At 49.7% G+C, this 12911-nt stretch overlaps 1 protein-coding gene across 1 annotated transcript in view; it reads left to right on the plus strand.

Annotated features, from left to right (window-relative positions):
• RPTOR (regulatory associated protein of MTOR complex 1) overlaps positions 1-12911 on the plus strand; it is a 102662-nt gene that overhangs the window by 54600 nt on the left and 35151 nt on the right. Inside the window, exons 12-20 of the mRNA XM_051797321.1 lie at positions 751-834; positions 2245-2355; positions 4287-4361; positions 4909-4974; positions 5588-5779; positions 6822-6962; positions 8619-8736; positions 8913-9053; positions 9474-9632. Of these exons, the coding sequence (XP_051653281.1) occupies positions 751-834; positions 2245-2355; positions 4287-4361; positions 4909-4974; positions 5588-5779; positions 6822-6962; positions 8619-8736; positions 8913-9053; positions 9474-9632 (1087 nt within the window). The remainder of the gene's footprint in view (positions 1-750; positions 835-2244; positions 2356-4286; positions 4362-4908; positions 4975-5587; positions 5780-6821; positions 6963-8618; positions 8737-8912; positions 9054-9473; positions 9633-12911) is intronic.

A 12911-nucleotide genomic window follows, 5' to 3' on the forward strand; every position in this document is an offset into this window, starting at 1 on the left:
TTCAGTATCCAGTACCAGTCACCCACAATGTGAGACATGAGCCAAGTAATTTAGTTATTCTTCAATGTTAAACATGAAAAATAATTTAATTTCAATAGGCAACGTGGAAAAACACTGAGAAGGGGATGGAATTGGGGAGGTAAATCAAGGAACCTCTTTCCCTGAGATCCATCTGAGGGATGTTGCTCAATTTAAACCAAGGATTAAATGTTGCATTCCAATATCTTACATCTGTTAAGGAGATTAAGAACTGCAAGTCTATCTGTTAATATTTCACACCAGGGTAGGTATAAGCCAGTAAACCACCACCTCATTAGCGTTGTCAGACTCTGTTTTAATGAGATTTTTATTAACGACTAATGTGACCTTTTGCTCCCTCTTAAGTCTCAGATATTGATTTGCCAAGGAAAGCAAAGCCTCTCCTTGTGCTCCTGAGCTGTTTGGAGAGTGGGAGGCTGGGCTGTCGCTTCCCTTCGGATCCCACTGCAGGTGCCATCACGTTCCTGCTCTGCTGGGCAAGGCAAATCCACAGGAATTGCTTCCCCCTGTGTCGGGAGCAGCTCCCCAGGAGCGTTCCTGGGGTGTGACCCCTCGCTGGCCAGGCTCTCACAGCCAGGGTTTGTCCCTCAGCCTCTCATTCAGGCCGTGCTGTTCCAGGTGCTGTAACGATCCCAAGGTCCCTTCCCCGTGCTCTGCAGGCACAGGGATTGCTGCTCCCTGTACAATATCCCTCTTCCCTCTCCTCTGCAGGTGCTGCTGAGCCAGGTACACCGACTGCGAGCTCTGGATCTGCTGGGAAGGTTCCTGGACCTGGGTCCCTGGGCTGTCAGTTTGGTGCGTGGGCTTGGAAATTCTGCTTTGTCTCAGTATGGGTGATAAATACAGATGGTGATTTAGGGAAGGAATGTGTGGAGGATAATCCACATATTTGACAAATGAGCAGTTTTGTGTGTTCATGTGTGGGAAATGCAGCAAGTATCCCGACAAGAACAATGGTTTTATTAATCAAATCCATTTCCATGCTCATTTCCATTACAGTGGAGTTCCTTGGGAATAGTTTAGTGTAAAATAGTGTAAGGGGCAAACCAGGAGGAAATAACTGGGACGAGTAAGGTTTGTCATGTAAAATAAATAGCCCAAAAAAGCATACACATTTTTTTTCTGTTTTCTCAGCTTACTGTCTGCATCACTTTCTTATCTTTCTTTATCTGTTTGGATTTTACAAGCTCTTCTGAGCAGGCAGCAGCTGCATTCTGCAGTTTGGGAAGTGGCAGCACAGTGTGGAGCATAAATAAGAATTTAACAGAGGAGCAGTTTAAAACAGTCCTGTAAATGGAGCTGTTGGTTGATAAAAGTGAAAATGAAGCACCAGCTGGTTGTGGAGCAGCTCAGTGATGGGACTTTTTAGTGGTTTTCTTTACCTCCCTCCTCCATCTCAGCCAGGAGTCCCTTCTGCAGAGGGAGGCTGGAGGCACAGGCAGCTTGGGAAGAAAGTGTGTGTTAAAGGGGGTGTTAAAACCTCTGGATTGTCCAATTCTGTGAGGATCAGGACATAGCTGAGGTCAGCATAGGGCCCTTTGCTCTGGCTGGGACGTGTATTACACCCTCACTGGCTGTGTCAGGACCATGCCCAGCTGCCCCAGGTTGGGGGGCTGCTCACCCTGAACCCCACCACACATTCCCTCTACACTGAGCTTTGGGAAGGCTGTCAGCCCTCACAGTGGGATCCTCAAGGATTTCCTGTGTTCCCTGCCCTCCTGGGAGTGCTCTCTGATCCCATGGGAAAGGCTTGCTAAAAGTCTGTGTAAGGAGAGCCCTGTTAATTTGCAGTGGGAAGGCTGGAACTGCTGAGCTGTTGCAGTGTTTGGAGAGAGCAAACAGCCCCAGCTGAGGGGAGGGAGCAGATTGTGAAGTATAAAATAGCCCAGGCTGGAAGGAGGGAAAGCTGGTGCTGGATTAGCTCGGAGTCTCCGTGGACCAAATGAGTCTGGAAATATCTGGTGACATTCAAGATTAAAATGAGCAACAAACACACAGGGATCCCCTCTTTACTAGGAATGTGGGAAAGTGTTTTCTGCCAAGTTTCTCAGCTGTGTCATTAAAGATGCTGTGTCCTGGCAGCGCTCTGTGATCGGCCCTTGGGGCTGAGCTGCCTCGGGGGGTTTGTTCATGGGGGTTTGTTCACAGGGGGTTTGTTCACAGGGGTGTTGCTCATGGGGGTTTGCTCTTCTCTCTGCCTCCCAGGCCCTTTCTGTTGGCATTTTCCCCTATGTGCTGAAGCTACTTCAGAGCTCAGCCCGCGAGCTGCGACCACTCCTTGTCTTCATCTGGGCCAAAATCCTGGCAGTGGACAGTGTAAGTCCTCCTGGTTCTTCGGGGTTTCAGCAATGTGCCTTTTTTTTTGAAGATGGCCTCAGACAGAGCTCTAGTTGGTGGGGTTTGAGATAAATAATTAAGTAGTAAGTAACTGCAGATAAATTTATATAATTGTCTATACAGCTCTATGGTTTGTGGGTGCAATTAGTTGAGCACAATAAAATTATTAGGAGAAGTGCACACATTTATTCAGGCACAATTATAAGCCCATATAGAATGTCTGAACTGCTTGTGGATGCTGTATCTTTCCTATTTGGGGGTTATTTTTGCATATCTCCTCCATTTCAGTATGGAGAACAGCACTGAATTGGTTGAAGTTTTCCCCTCTGTTGATCCAGCATTGTCAGGTTTAGTTTTATAACTATATTTTCATTAACATCCTAAGAGGATTTTGGAAAGCAAAGAAAATGAAAACTATTCATCTTAGAGCTAGTCTTGAAAAGCTCATTTCTGAGGCACCTGAGGCTGGGGCCTCAGCCCCAGGTTCATGTTGGAGGCTAAGGTGTGATTCCCACCTGGTGTCCCATTGTCCTCCCCTCCAAGAGGGCTGTCTTCCCTGCTGCCCCCTCACACGCTCCCTCCCATGCTCTGTTGTTGCCTCGCTCATTTGCAGGCTTTGCTTTACAGCAAGACAGAAAAAATACTCTTAAATGGTGTATTTGGGGTTTTTTCCGCAGTTTCACTCACTGACTCCACCAACACATGGTGGGAGTGGGAAGGGAGGAGGGGGCAGGTTCCCCAGGGAAGGACCATGGGCCCTGCTGAGGGAGGGGACAGGCAGCAGCTCCTGTTTCTTGCAAACAGAGTATCTCCTGTGAGTTCTGAACGTCCACACCGAGCCTGCAGCCTGTTTTGGTCACGTTGTATTATTCACAGTGGAGCTGCTTACTCTGTGAGGAGGAGGAGGTGTCAGTGGTGCTGGATTCCAGATTGTTCACAGGATCTGAGCAGGGAGGGGTCTAGTGAGTGTTCTGGTTTTAGAGCCATCCTTTCCCTCCCTTGAGCCTTAGGAATCTGGGTTGGAGAGGCAGCACAGTCAATGAGTGTGAAGCTGGGCAGCCTCCCCTCTGTGTGCCTACATTAAAGCCAAGAGATTGTTTTGTGGAAGGAACAGAAAGTAATGACACTGAGGAAGAAAAGGGGCAGAGGAAGCCTGGTGTGTGCAGTGACACAGGAGCCAGGAAAGCCTCTTGTAGCTGCAGCTTGGCAGCAGTCCAGGCCCTCTGCTCTTTGCTCTGCCAAAACCAGCAGCTTCACTCCCCTCAGCAATAAACTATTCTCTTGCATCTCTGCCTTGCCATCCCCTCCCCTTTCAGCAGCCAGTTCCCTCCTTCACCTTCTCCTCCTGATAAAAGATGCAGGATCCTGTCTCTGGCCCGGAGCACCCAGGGGAGGTTCATTGCCAAGTCAGTGTTTCCTCCCTTACATTTCCACTTTGGTGCTGTGTATCCTTTTGGTGTGACCCCATTACATCAGCCTGGAGCCTGAGGTGGTGTGTCAGCAAACCCCTGTGCTTACCCCAGCCAGGAAACCTGCCCTGTCTCCTGGGGGGCTTGGAAAGGCATTGGAGCTGCTCTGCAGTTTAGGTTGTGTGTAGTAGGATAAATACTGTGGAGGTTTAATGTGGGGCACAGATATCCCATTTAACTCTTCCCCAAGCAGGAGGTCACGTTTCCAGCTGCTGTTTGTGTCCCTTTGGGGTAGCAGAGGGTTCCCTGCTCCTCCCTGTCAGCCCATTCCCACGGGGTGTTTGGTTGCAGCCCCAGGAAGCGTTTGAGCTTTAATTTGCTTCTCAAATGAAAACAAGATTTGAGAAAAATGATTGAGACATGAAACGTTTATACATCACTGGAGGAGTGAATTCATGTGTGTTGTAGTTCTCATTGAGGTTTTCTTGGTCTCTTTTTCAGTCGTGCCAGGCTGACCTGGTGAAGGACAATGGACACAAGTATTTCCTTTCGGTTCTCGCAGATCCTTATATGCCAGTAAGGACTATTCAGACTCCTGTAGCATTTGCTTACCTTGTTTTAGCTGATCTGTTCTGTTCAGCTTCTGTTCTGGTGCTGGTGTGGGGCTGCCCCCCATACCAGGGCTGTACTGGGAGTCAGCAATGCTCCCACCAGTGTGACAGAGGCAGCCAAACCAAACAAGGATTTACAGACAAAGTTCTATAAGGAGATTACTCTGTGGGAACTGGGGGCTCCAGGAGGCTGCAGAGACAGGGAATTGCCCCATAGCTTTGGCAGTTCCCTCAGCAGCAGTTGTTTGGGTTCCTGTAGTGGGTGCTGGGGAGCCCTCCCCAGAGCAGGGTGCCAGGCTGGCTGGGGGGATCGTGTGGGCAGGCTGGGGAAGTGTCTCAGGTGTGACAGGCTGTTGCCAAGAAAATTCCAGCTTTCTTTCTTCTCTCTCATTATTTTAATGTGACACAAACTGCATGTGGCACAAACTTAGAACAGTGCCACGTCTCAGGATGGGGTGTAGCTGTTCCCTGCACTGTTCTCCAGGTAACCCTCAGTTGTGGGTTGTTTTCAGGCTGAACACAGGACAATGACAGCATTTATCCTGGCTGTGATTGTGAACAACTACAACACTGGGCAGGTGAGTTCCCACAGCCTTTTCCCTTCAGTCTCTCCTACCTCTCTCTGCCTTATGCCTTTACTTTGATGGAGGTGTCCTGGCTTGCATTACAGCCCAGCTCTGAACTGGGAAACTGAGCTAGAAGGTTGTTTTATGTTATTTCTGCATGGATTAAAAAAAAAAAATTGGCCTGGGGGTGTGACAAAGCACCTGGCAGTGGAGGATAAGGACATGAGTCACTCCACAGCCACCCCTCCAGCAGCCACTGGCAGACTGGGAAGGAAACAGTGCCTGGTCCTGTCAAGTGGGAACCCAATGGTTGGGAATGGTCTGTGGAATCAGCCATAAACCCTGGGGTTCTCACAGGTGCTAGGAACACTTCCAGTGAGGGAAAAACAGGCTGTATGCCTTACAGGAAACATTTCTAATGCTCAACGATTTAACCAGCTCTAGTAGCCTGTGCCTGCCCTTCCCTTCACACTGCTGCCAAGTGGGATTTTGTTACAAAATCAGTATAAAACCACTGAATGATTATTTTCTCCTGATTTTCTGTGTCTTTCAGAACTAGTCTTGTTTTGTGGGGATGAGGTGGGGGGCTGTCATGCCCAGTAAATGGCGTTGCTCTGTGTTGCAGGAAGCCTGCCTTCAGGGGAACCTGATTGCCATTTGCCTGGAGCAGCTGAACGATCCCCACCCGCTCCTCAGGCACTGGGTGGCCATTTGTCTGGGCCGGATTTGGCAGAACTTTGACTCGGCCAGGTGGTGTGGAGTGAGAGACAGCGCTCACGAGAAGCTCTACAGCCTCCTCTCAGATCCAATCCCAGAGGTAAAAATCCAACTTTCCCGGTAAATGCCAGTTGAATTGGTGGAATTCTGGCAGAGGACAGAAATTCCTATGAACCAGGGCCTTCCAGAGCTTTATGTTTGTGTCTGGTTCAGAGAAAGATCTTGTTGCTGTTTCTTCATGGTGGTGCAAATCAAACAAGCCCTGCAAGAGGAGCATCCAAAGAAGTGCAGGGGAAGTTCATACAACCCCAGCACCCTGGGATCTGGGCACTGGAGTTGGGAAACGCCACGTTTTTTGCTTCCTTGCATATCACATTATTAAAATCAGATTGTTAGAAATGTGGTCCCAAAACTGACCCTGTGTTGCTTTTTGTCCAAGTGTGAAAACTGTTCTCCCACTGCCATGTGTGAAAATCCACCTTCAGTTGGATGTGTTTTACCTTTGTGACACACTCCCCAAGAGAAGGGACTGTGCTGAGCCTGGCAGTGACTGACAGAGCCCCTCAGAGCCTGGGGAGGTGACAGCACACATGGGAGAAGGGAGCTGAGCTAAACACCTCTGATAACATGCAGAGATTAAAGATGAGAATCCCCTCCCCATTCAGCCTCTGTCCTGCATCCTCCACCTCCTGTCTCTGGCCCCAGTCTCCCCACATTGTGAGCAGTGTTTCTGCAGAGGTGGGGTGGGCTGTCCAAAGTTTTTCCTTGATTTTTTTCCTTTTTTCCCTCAACTTCTACATTTCTAGAAGCCCATATTTGAAGACTGTAGTCAGCACTCCTGTTATAGATTCACATCCCAACAGGAACTCTGTGTTTACCTTATTGCTGTTCATTAATATTCAAGGCAACGCAACTGGAAGAATCACCCATGGGAAGGTCACCAAGTATTCTGGGAAATTAAATATATCCCGTGTCTGTGAATACTTAAAGCTCAGTGCTTTGCTGAGGCTGCCTGGGTCGTTACTCCCCGTGGGCTTCCCTTACCCCTCGCTGTTCCCCTGACACAGCAGTGCAGGTTCCCAGAGGGGTGCAGTGAGTCCCCTGGCAGAGGAGGCAGTGGCTGAGGCTGTCTGTGTGCCCAGGTTCGCTGTGCCGCCGTCTTCGCCCTGGGGACGTTCGTGGGGAACTCTGCGGAGCGCACGGACCACTCCACCACCATCGACCACAACGTGGCCATGATGCTGGCCCAGCTCATCAACGACGGCAGCCCCATGGTGCGCAAGGTACGGGGGGAGCCCTGCCCCGGGCTGGCAGGGGGGGCTGCCTTCCACAGCCTTCCCAGGGAACTGCTCTGCCTTGGAAGGGTCTGGTCCATCACGGAATCATCATCGAAGCCCAGAGTGCCTTGGGTTGGGAGGGACCCTAAAGCCCATCCAGTGCCACCTCCTGCCATGGGCAGGGACACCTTCACTAGCCCAGGTTGCTCCAAGCCCTGTCCAACCTGGCCTTGGACACTTCCAGGGATGGAGCAGCCACAGCTCATGGAGTCTTCACCTTCAGCTTCTGCAGAGAGGTGTCAGCACAAGTGATGAGCAGCATCAGCTCAGTGCTGAGGCCAAAGGCTGCACACTCAGGGGTCTGTCCAGCAGTGTCCAGGGGTGCTGCTGCATCCACGTACCCTTTGGCAGCACAAACATTGCAGCATTTCCCTTACTCTGCACTGTCAGGAGCCCCTGACAGGAGTGATGCAGGTGCAGCTGTGTCAGTGTCCACATGTGGACAAGGTTGTTGTTCAGATCTGTGTTTCTGTGGGTTGACTGTATCAAGAGTTCCACTAAATGTCTGGAAGAGGAGGGATCATCTCAGGAGGCTGTGGGAATTTTTATATCCTAGGGTTTTTTTAATTTAAAGAGAATGTGGAGACAGGGATAAGGAAGTAGAGCAATTACACTAGAGTCTTCTCAGGTGCACAAAACACTGAGAATTCTTGCTGGGCTGCTCTTCTGCTGATCACCAGTCTGATTGCAATAGTTTACATTACAGGATCTCAGGTTTTAAATTAAATAGTTTTGTGTTGCTAAAAACATGGAGTGGTGGCAGTCCTAGGGGAGGAAGAGGAGGGGGAGTCAGAATGCTGTGGAGAGAGTGAGAGCTCTGTTCAGTGAGATCTTCCTGCCTTTAGAACCCCAAGGATGGATCACAGGCAGCTTCAGAATAGTTCTTCAGATTTGGGAGAGTTACAGTTTCTGATGCACCATCATACATCAATAGTACATTAAATAGTTTCTGACATTCTGGATTGTTCTTGAGGGCTGTTCTGAGGTGTCCTAATGCTTGTGTTTACTTAACTGGAACATCAACACCCTGGCACTTGTCACCAGCATTGCAAGGATTCATTTCTGTTGTCTTGTTCCAGCATTTAATCAGTTTAATTCAAAAGAGAACTGCGTGTCACACTGAATGCTCTGTGAGATTCATAAATCTCTCCTTGGGAGATCAGTCTCTGAACAGGGACAGCAGCCAAAGCCAGCTCTGGCTCCTGTTGCTGCTCAGTGCTTTCTGTGATACTGCTTCAGTTTGACAACACTGGGCAGAATCAGTGACAGAATCATGGAATGGTTTGGGTGGGAAGGGACCTTAAAGCTCATCTTGTTCCAAGCCCTGCCATGGGCAGGGACACCTTCCACTAGAGCAGGTTACTCAGCAGTGGTAGTGCTGGGTAGGAGTGGTGGAGTAGTGGGAGCCAGTTGAGATAGAAAAGGCTTGTGAAGAATTAGGTCTGGACCCTGCAGCTCATCTCTGCGAGAGATGGGAGAATTATTAGCCTGTATGGCCAGCTAATAATAGCAGAAATAATGACCACGTTGGTCTGTGTTTGCCTGCAGTCCCTTGTTTCTGGCCTGTGTAACCATGAGGTGTTCCTTGTGCTCTTTCCCCAGGAGTTGGTGGTGGCCCTGAGTCACCTGGTGGTTCAGTACGAGAGCAATTTCTGCACTGTGGCTTTGCAGTTCATAGAAGAGGAGAAGAATTACCCTCTGCCTTCTCCAGCTGCCACAGGTGGGGGTTTGGGTGGGCGGGATCCTTCGTCGTACCTCGTTCCCTTTTAGCCTGACAGAAAACCACGGAATTTTGTTCATGTTAGTGGTGTTTTAGTTGTGTATTTGCTGGGAAATAACCAGAACACTCTGACTGTTGGTGATTACACCTCTAATTGGTGTGTTTTGCCTCCGCAGAGGGGGGCAGCCTGACGCCGGTGCGGGACGGGCCGTGCACGCCGCGGCTGCGCTCGGTCAGCTCCTACGGCAACATCCGAGCCGTCACCACGGCCAGGAACCTCAACAAGTCCTTGCAGAACCTCAGCCTGAATGAGGAGTGTAAGAGATTTCAGAATGCTTTCAGTTCCCTTCCCTTCCCCCCGGCCCCACTGTGCCAGCCAGGAGACACCACGTCGGGACAGCAAGGGCTGGAACCGGCGCTTCAGCCCCAGTTATCCAGCTCCGAGGGCTTCCGTGAGAACCTCCTTTGTAATTAGTTTTAATTTTCTGGTCATCAGTATTGATTTTCCTGAGTGTTTGGGGACCAAAAAGGTGTCTTCCAGCTTCCAAGCATAAGTGGATTTTTAACTCAGTCTTTTGCTTATTCTGTGTTTAATCATTCAGTATTAAAAAGGGGAGTTGTGGGTTTGCCCACACCTTCCCTGAGTGTGGCAGGATTTAGGAAAGAGCTGTTATGTCTGGGTAAAAATTGTTCTCTCACCAGTCCTTGTTCCAGCATCTGTTCTTTTCTCTTGGCAGCTGGAAGCTCTGTTGCATTTTCCCCTGGGAATCTGAGCACGAGCAGCAGTGCCAGCAGCACCTTGGGCAGCCCCGAGAACGAGGAGTACATCCTGTCCTTTGAGACCATCGACAAGATGAGACGAGTCAGCTCCTACTCCTCCCTCAACTCCCTCATAGGTGAGCAAAGCCTCTCCTGCCCTTCCCTTGGGGTCACCTCTTGGCTGTGTGGAAGGCTGGGATCCTGGCTCCTGCTTGGTCTTACTCCAAGAAAATTTCTCACAACACTAGAAATGCTATTTTTGTGTTTGGTTGGGTGGCTCCTGCTCTGGTAGGAGGACTGGGAATGGGAGCTTTTGGCTCCAGCTCTGAACTTCGTTACAATGGACAATGGTCCTGTTAGGAATTTAAGCACAAAAATTGGGGTATACAGGAATTCCACACCCACTGCAGTTTCACTGGCTAGACAGTGAAGCAGGGACTCCCCATCCCGTGGCTGCAGCAGCTGAGCCTCAGCACTAACTGCTTCCCTGGGGATTTGTCGTGTGGGTTGTGTTTCTGTACAGCCCCTGTGCTGTTACTCCTCCAGGGAAACCTGACCCAGCTTGTTTCCTCTGCAGGTTTATATGTATATAGTTAAAACAGGACTTAAAAAGTCCCAGATTGTGTCTTAAAAGCAAAAAGACTGAGTGTTCCATAGAACTCTGAAGGTTCCATGGCTGATCCTGCTGCCTCCCATCCCCTCTCCATTGTCTCTCCTGGATAAACAGCTCTGGCATCACGAGCACCACTCAGCAGCCCCTGTCTCTCCCATTTCCCTCTCTGGGTGATGTGCTGAACTCTGCAGAGCCCAGTGCTGGGGCCCAGAAGGAAGGGGAGTTGTCCCTGTGTTTGTGCAGTGCCTGGCTGATTTGGGTAGTGGATTGTTTGCATTTCTTTTATGGAACAAACTGGAACGTTTACGTGAAGCTCTTCCACCCCAGTTGTTTTTCAGGTAACTTCCCCAGTGGTGTCTGACTGCCACAACAGCTTTGCTTTAAACTACCTGTAGCTTTTCAGACAACCTAAGCCATTTTGGCATGACAGCACAGGCACCAGGCAGAAGAACCTGGCTTTTGGAATGGCCTCTTTCCAGGGAAAGCAGCACCACAGGGAAATGCTGGAGGAAGTCTCTGTATTTCCTTTGTAATCAGTAAATGGGCCCATATTTTCACAAATCAGTGAAAAGAGAGTGGTGTAACTCAAGAGAGGGATCACCTGGGTGATAGACCTGTGTGACTGAAGAAACATTTTTCTCTGCTCTGTGTTTTCTGGGAGAATTAATGGTGATTTGGCTCTTCTGAGTTGAAAGATTCTGGGATGGTAATTCCTGAGCCCCTGTGGCAGTTTAAAATCATGTGTTCATTAGGAACTTGATCGGTTAATTCGCTTTTGATTGTCACTAATGAAATTGGATCTCATAAAGCATGACAGGGATGTTAGGAAATTTCTCTCCACCTTGAGCTAGGACTTGAATTTTCCCATTCCCACTGGAGCACCCTGTGTCTGCTTGATGGCTTGTGCTTGTCTCACAAGGGCTGTACAGCAGAGCTGGAAAAGAATCTGGAGAGGAACTGGAGGAGGTGAAGGAGACCTGGGAAAGCAAAGAGAGCAGCTCTCCAAGGCCTCCCTCATTCCTATTCCATCAAAGAACTCCGACCCAGCTGGAAATGGCAGAGCTTAGAGAAGTGTTTAAAATTCATGACTCGCACAGAATGCCATTACCTTCCCATTTGCCTGCTGCAAGCCAGGCTTTTCTCATTCCTGCTGAGGAATCACCATCCTCCAGCCCTCTCCTGCTCCCCAAGGAGAGATGCCATCAACCCCAGCCACCCTCACAGCTCTGTGGCTGTTGTGCCTGGCCCGGGTTAACCCCATATTTAATGTCCTAATGGGCACTAAACTGCTGCTGTACAGCCAGCAAGGGGCAACTCAGGGAGCCCACCTGGGTGAGAGACTTGTCGTGACTGAAGGAGTGTTTGCTCTATTCTCTGTGTCCTTTGGAAGAGGAAATGGGGCTTTGGCTCTGCAGTAACACCTCTGCCAATATCTGAGGCAGCCAGAGCAGTAAATAGGATGGTTTTGGGCACGTGGGGAGACTCGGAGCAAAGCAGAAATCTGGTCTGTAAAAGTAGACATTTTCAGGCATGGTTTAACTGTGTCCTGTACTCTGCATTCCCTGGGCTGATCCACTGATCACAGAACCATGGAATGGTTTGGGTTGGAGGCACCTTAAAGCCCATCCAGTCCCACCCCCTGCCATGGGCAGGAACACCTTCCACTGGTCCAGGTTGCTCCAAACCCCATCCAACCTGGCCTTGGACACTTCCAGGGTGGGGCAGCCAAACCTGCTGATGCTCAGGGCTTTCTTCCTCTCTTGCAGCTTTAGAAACACGGTGCCAGAGGGATTGTTCTGGATCAGCCTCTTCACTGACACAGAGGCATCACACCACGTACTTCCCATGAACTGGAGGAAAAGCTCTCCATTCCTCCTTGTTCCATTTTACAAGCAGTTCCTAAGCTAACTGTACACCAAATGTCCCCATTTAGTGCCCCCCCAAATGCAGCTTGTACTCTCAGCCGAGGTGTTTGTTCTCTGGCAGCTGCTCCTTGGCCAGACAGGGCTGTACCAGGAGACACATTTATTTCTGGCCCAGTTTTCAAGCTGGCAAGAGGCAGTTTGTGGTTAGTCAACAAAGACATCAGTTTGGAAGGGAAGCTGAGCCTTGCTGCTTTTCCATACAGCCACTCATTAATCTTGGTGTCCTGGAAATGTTTAGTTTTAAGATAGGAAAAGGGGAGAAATTAGGATGGGGGATTGCATACCTCGAGGCTGATTATTCATATCCAAACTGCATGATGAAAGTCTTTGTCCTACAGAGAGCATCACTGGAAAGATGATCTTAAGGAGTGATCAAAGAGGGAGGAAAATAAATCTTGGAGAGATGAAATGCTGGGGAATAGTTGTCTTTTCCAGCGGGAGAGGCTGGGGGTGGAGAACTGTTCACCATGTCACAGGACCTGCCTCAAAGTAACAGTGACAGCGGGAGGTTGCTGCAGTGAGGATGAGGAGAGCAGAGGTGGAGGTGGACAGGGAGGTGCAGGAAATAAGAGTGAGTGTTAGGACAGGTAGAGCCTCCTGCTCTCTCACCAGGCAATATGTTTAATGCACAGAGATAATGAGAAGTAATAAGGAGCAAAACACGGGGATTTGGGTAGGTTTTGGAAATGCAAACTTGCTGTGGAGGCTGGTCATGGTGGACTGCTTTCATGTTGGTGACATCAGCCCTGGTCAGGGGGTACCTGCTCTGAGGGAACTTCTTTCTAATGAGTGGTTCTGGTTTGTGCTGAAGCATTAAAAGCTCAGCTCTGCCATTGGGCTCACCTGGTTTGGAGTGTGCAGGAGCCTGTGCAGAGCCC

Source organism: Manacus candei, unplaced genomic scaffold (genome assembly GCF_025592945.1).
Source record: "Manacus candei isolate 608988 ecotype Guabito, Panama unplaced genomic scaffold, ASM2559294v1 h1tg000047l, whole genome shotgun sequence".
In the NCBI taxonomy this organism is placed as follows: Eukaryota; Metazoa; Chordata; class Aves; order Passeriformes; family Pipridae; genus Manacus; species Manacus candei.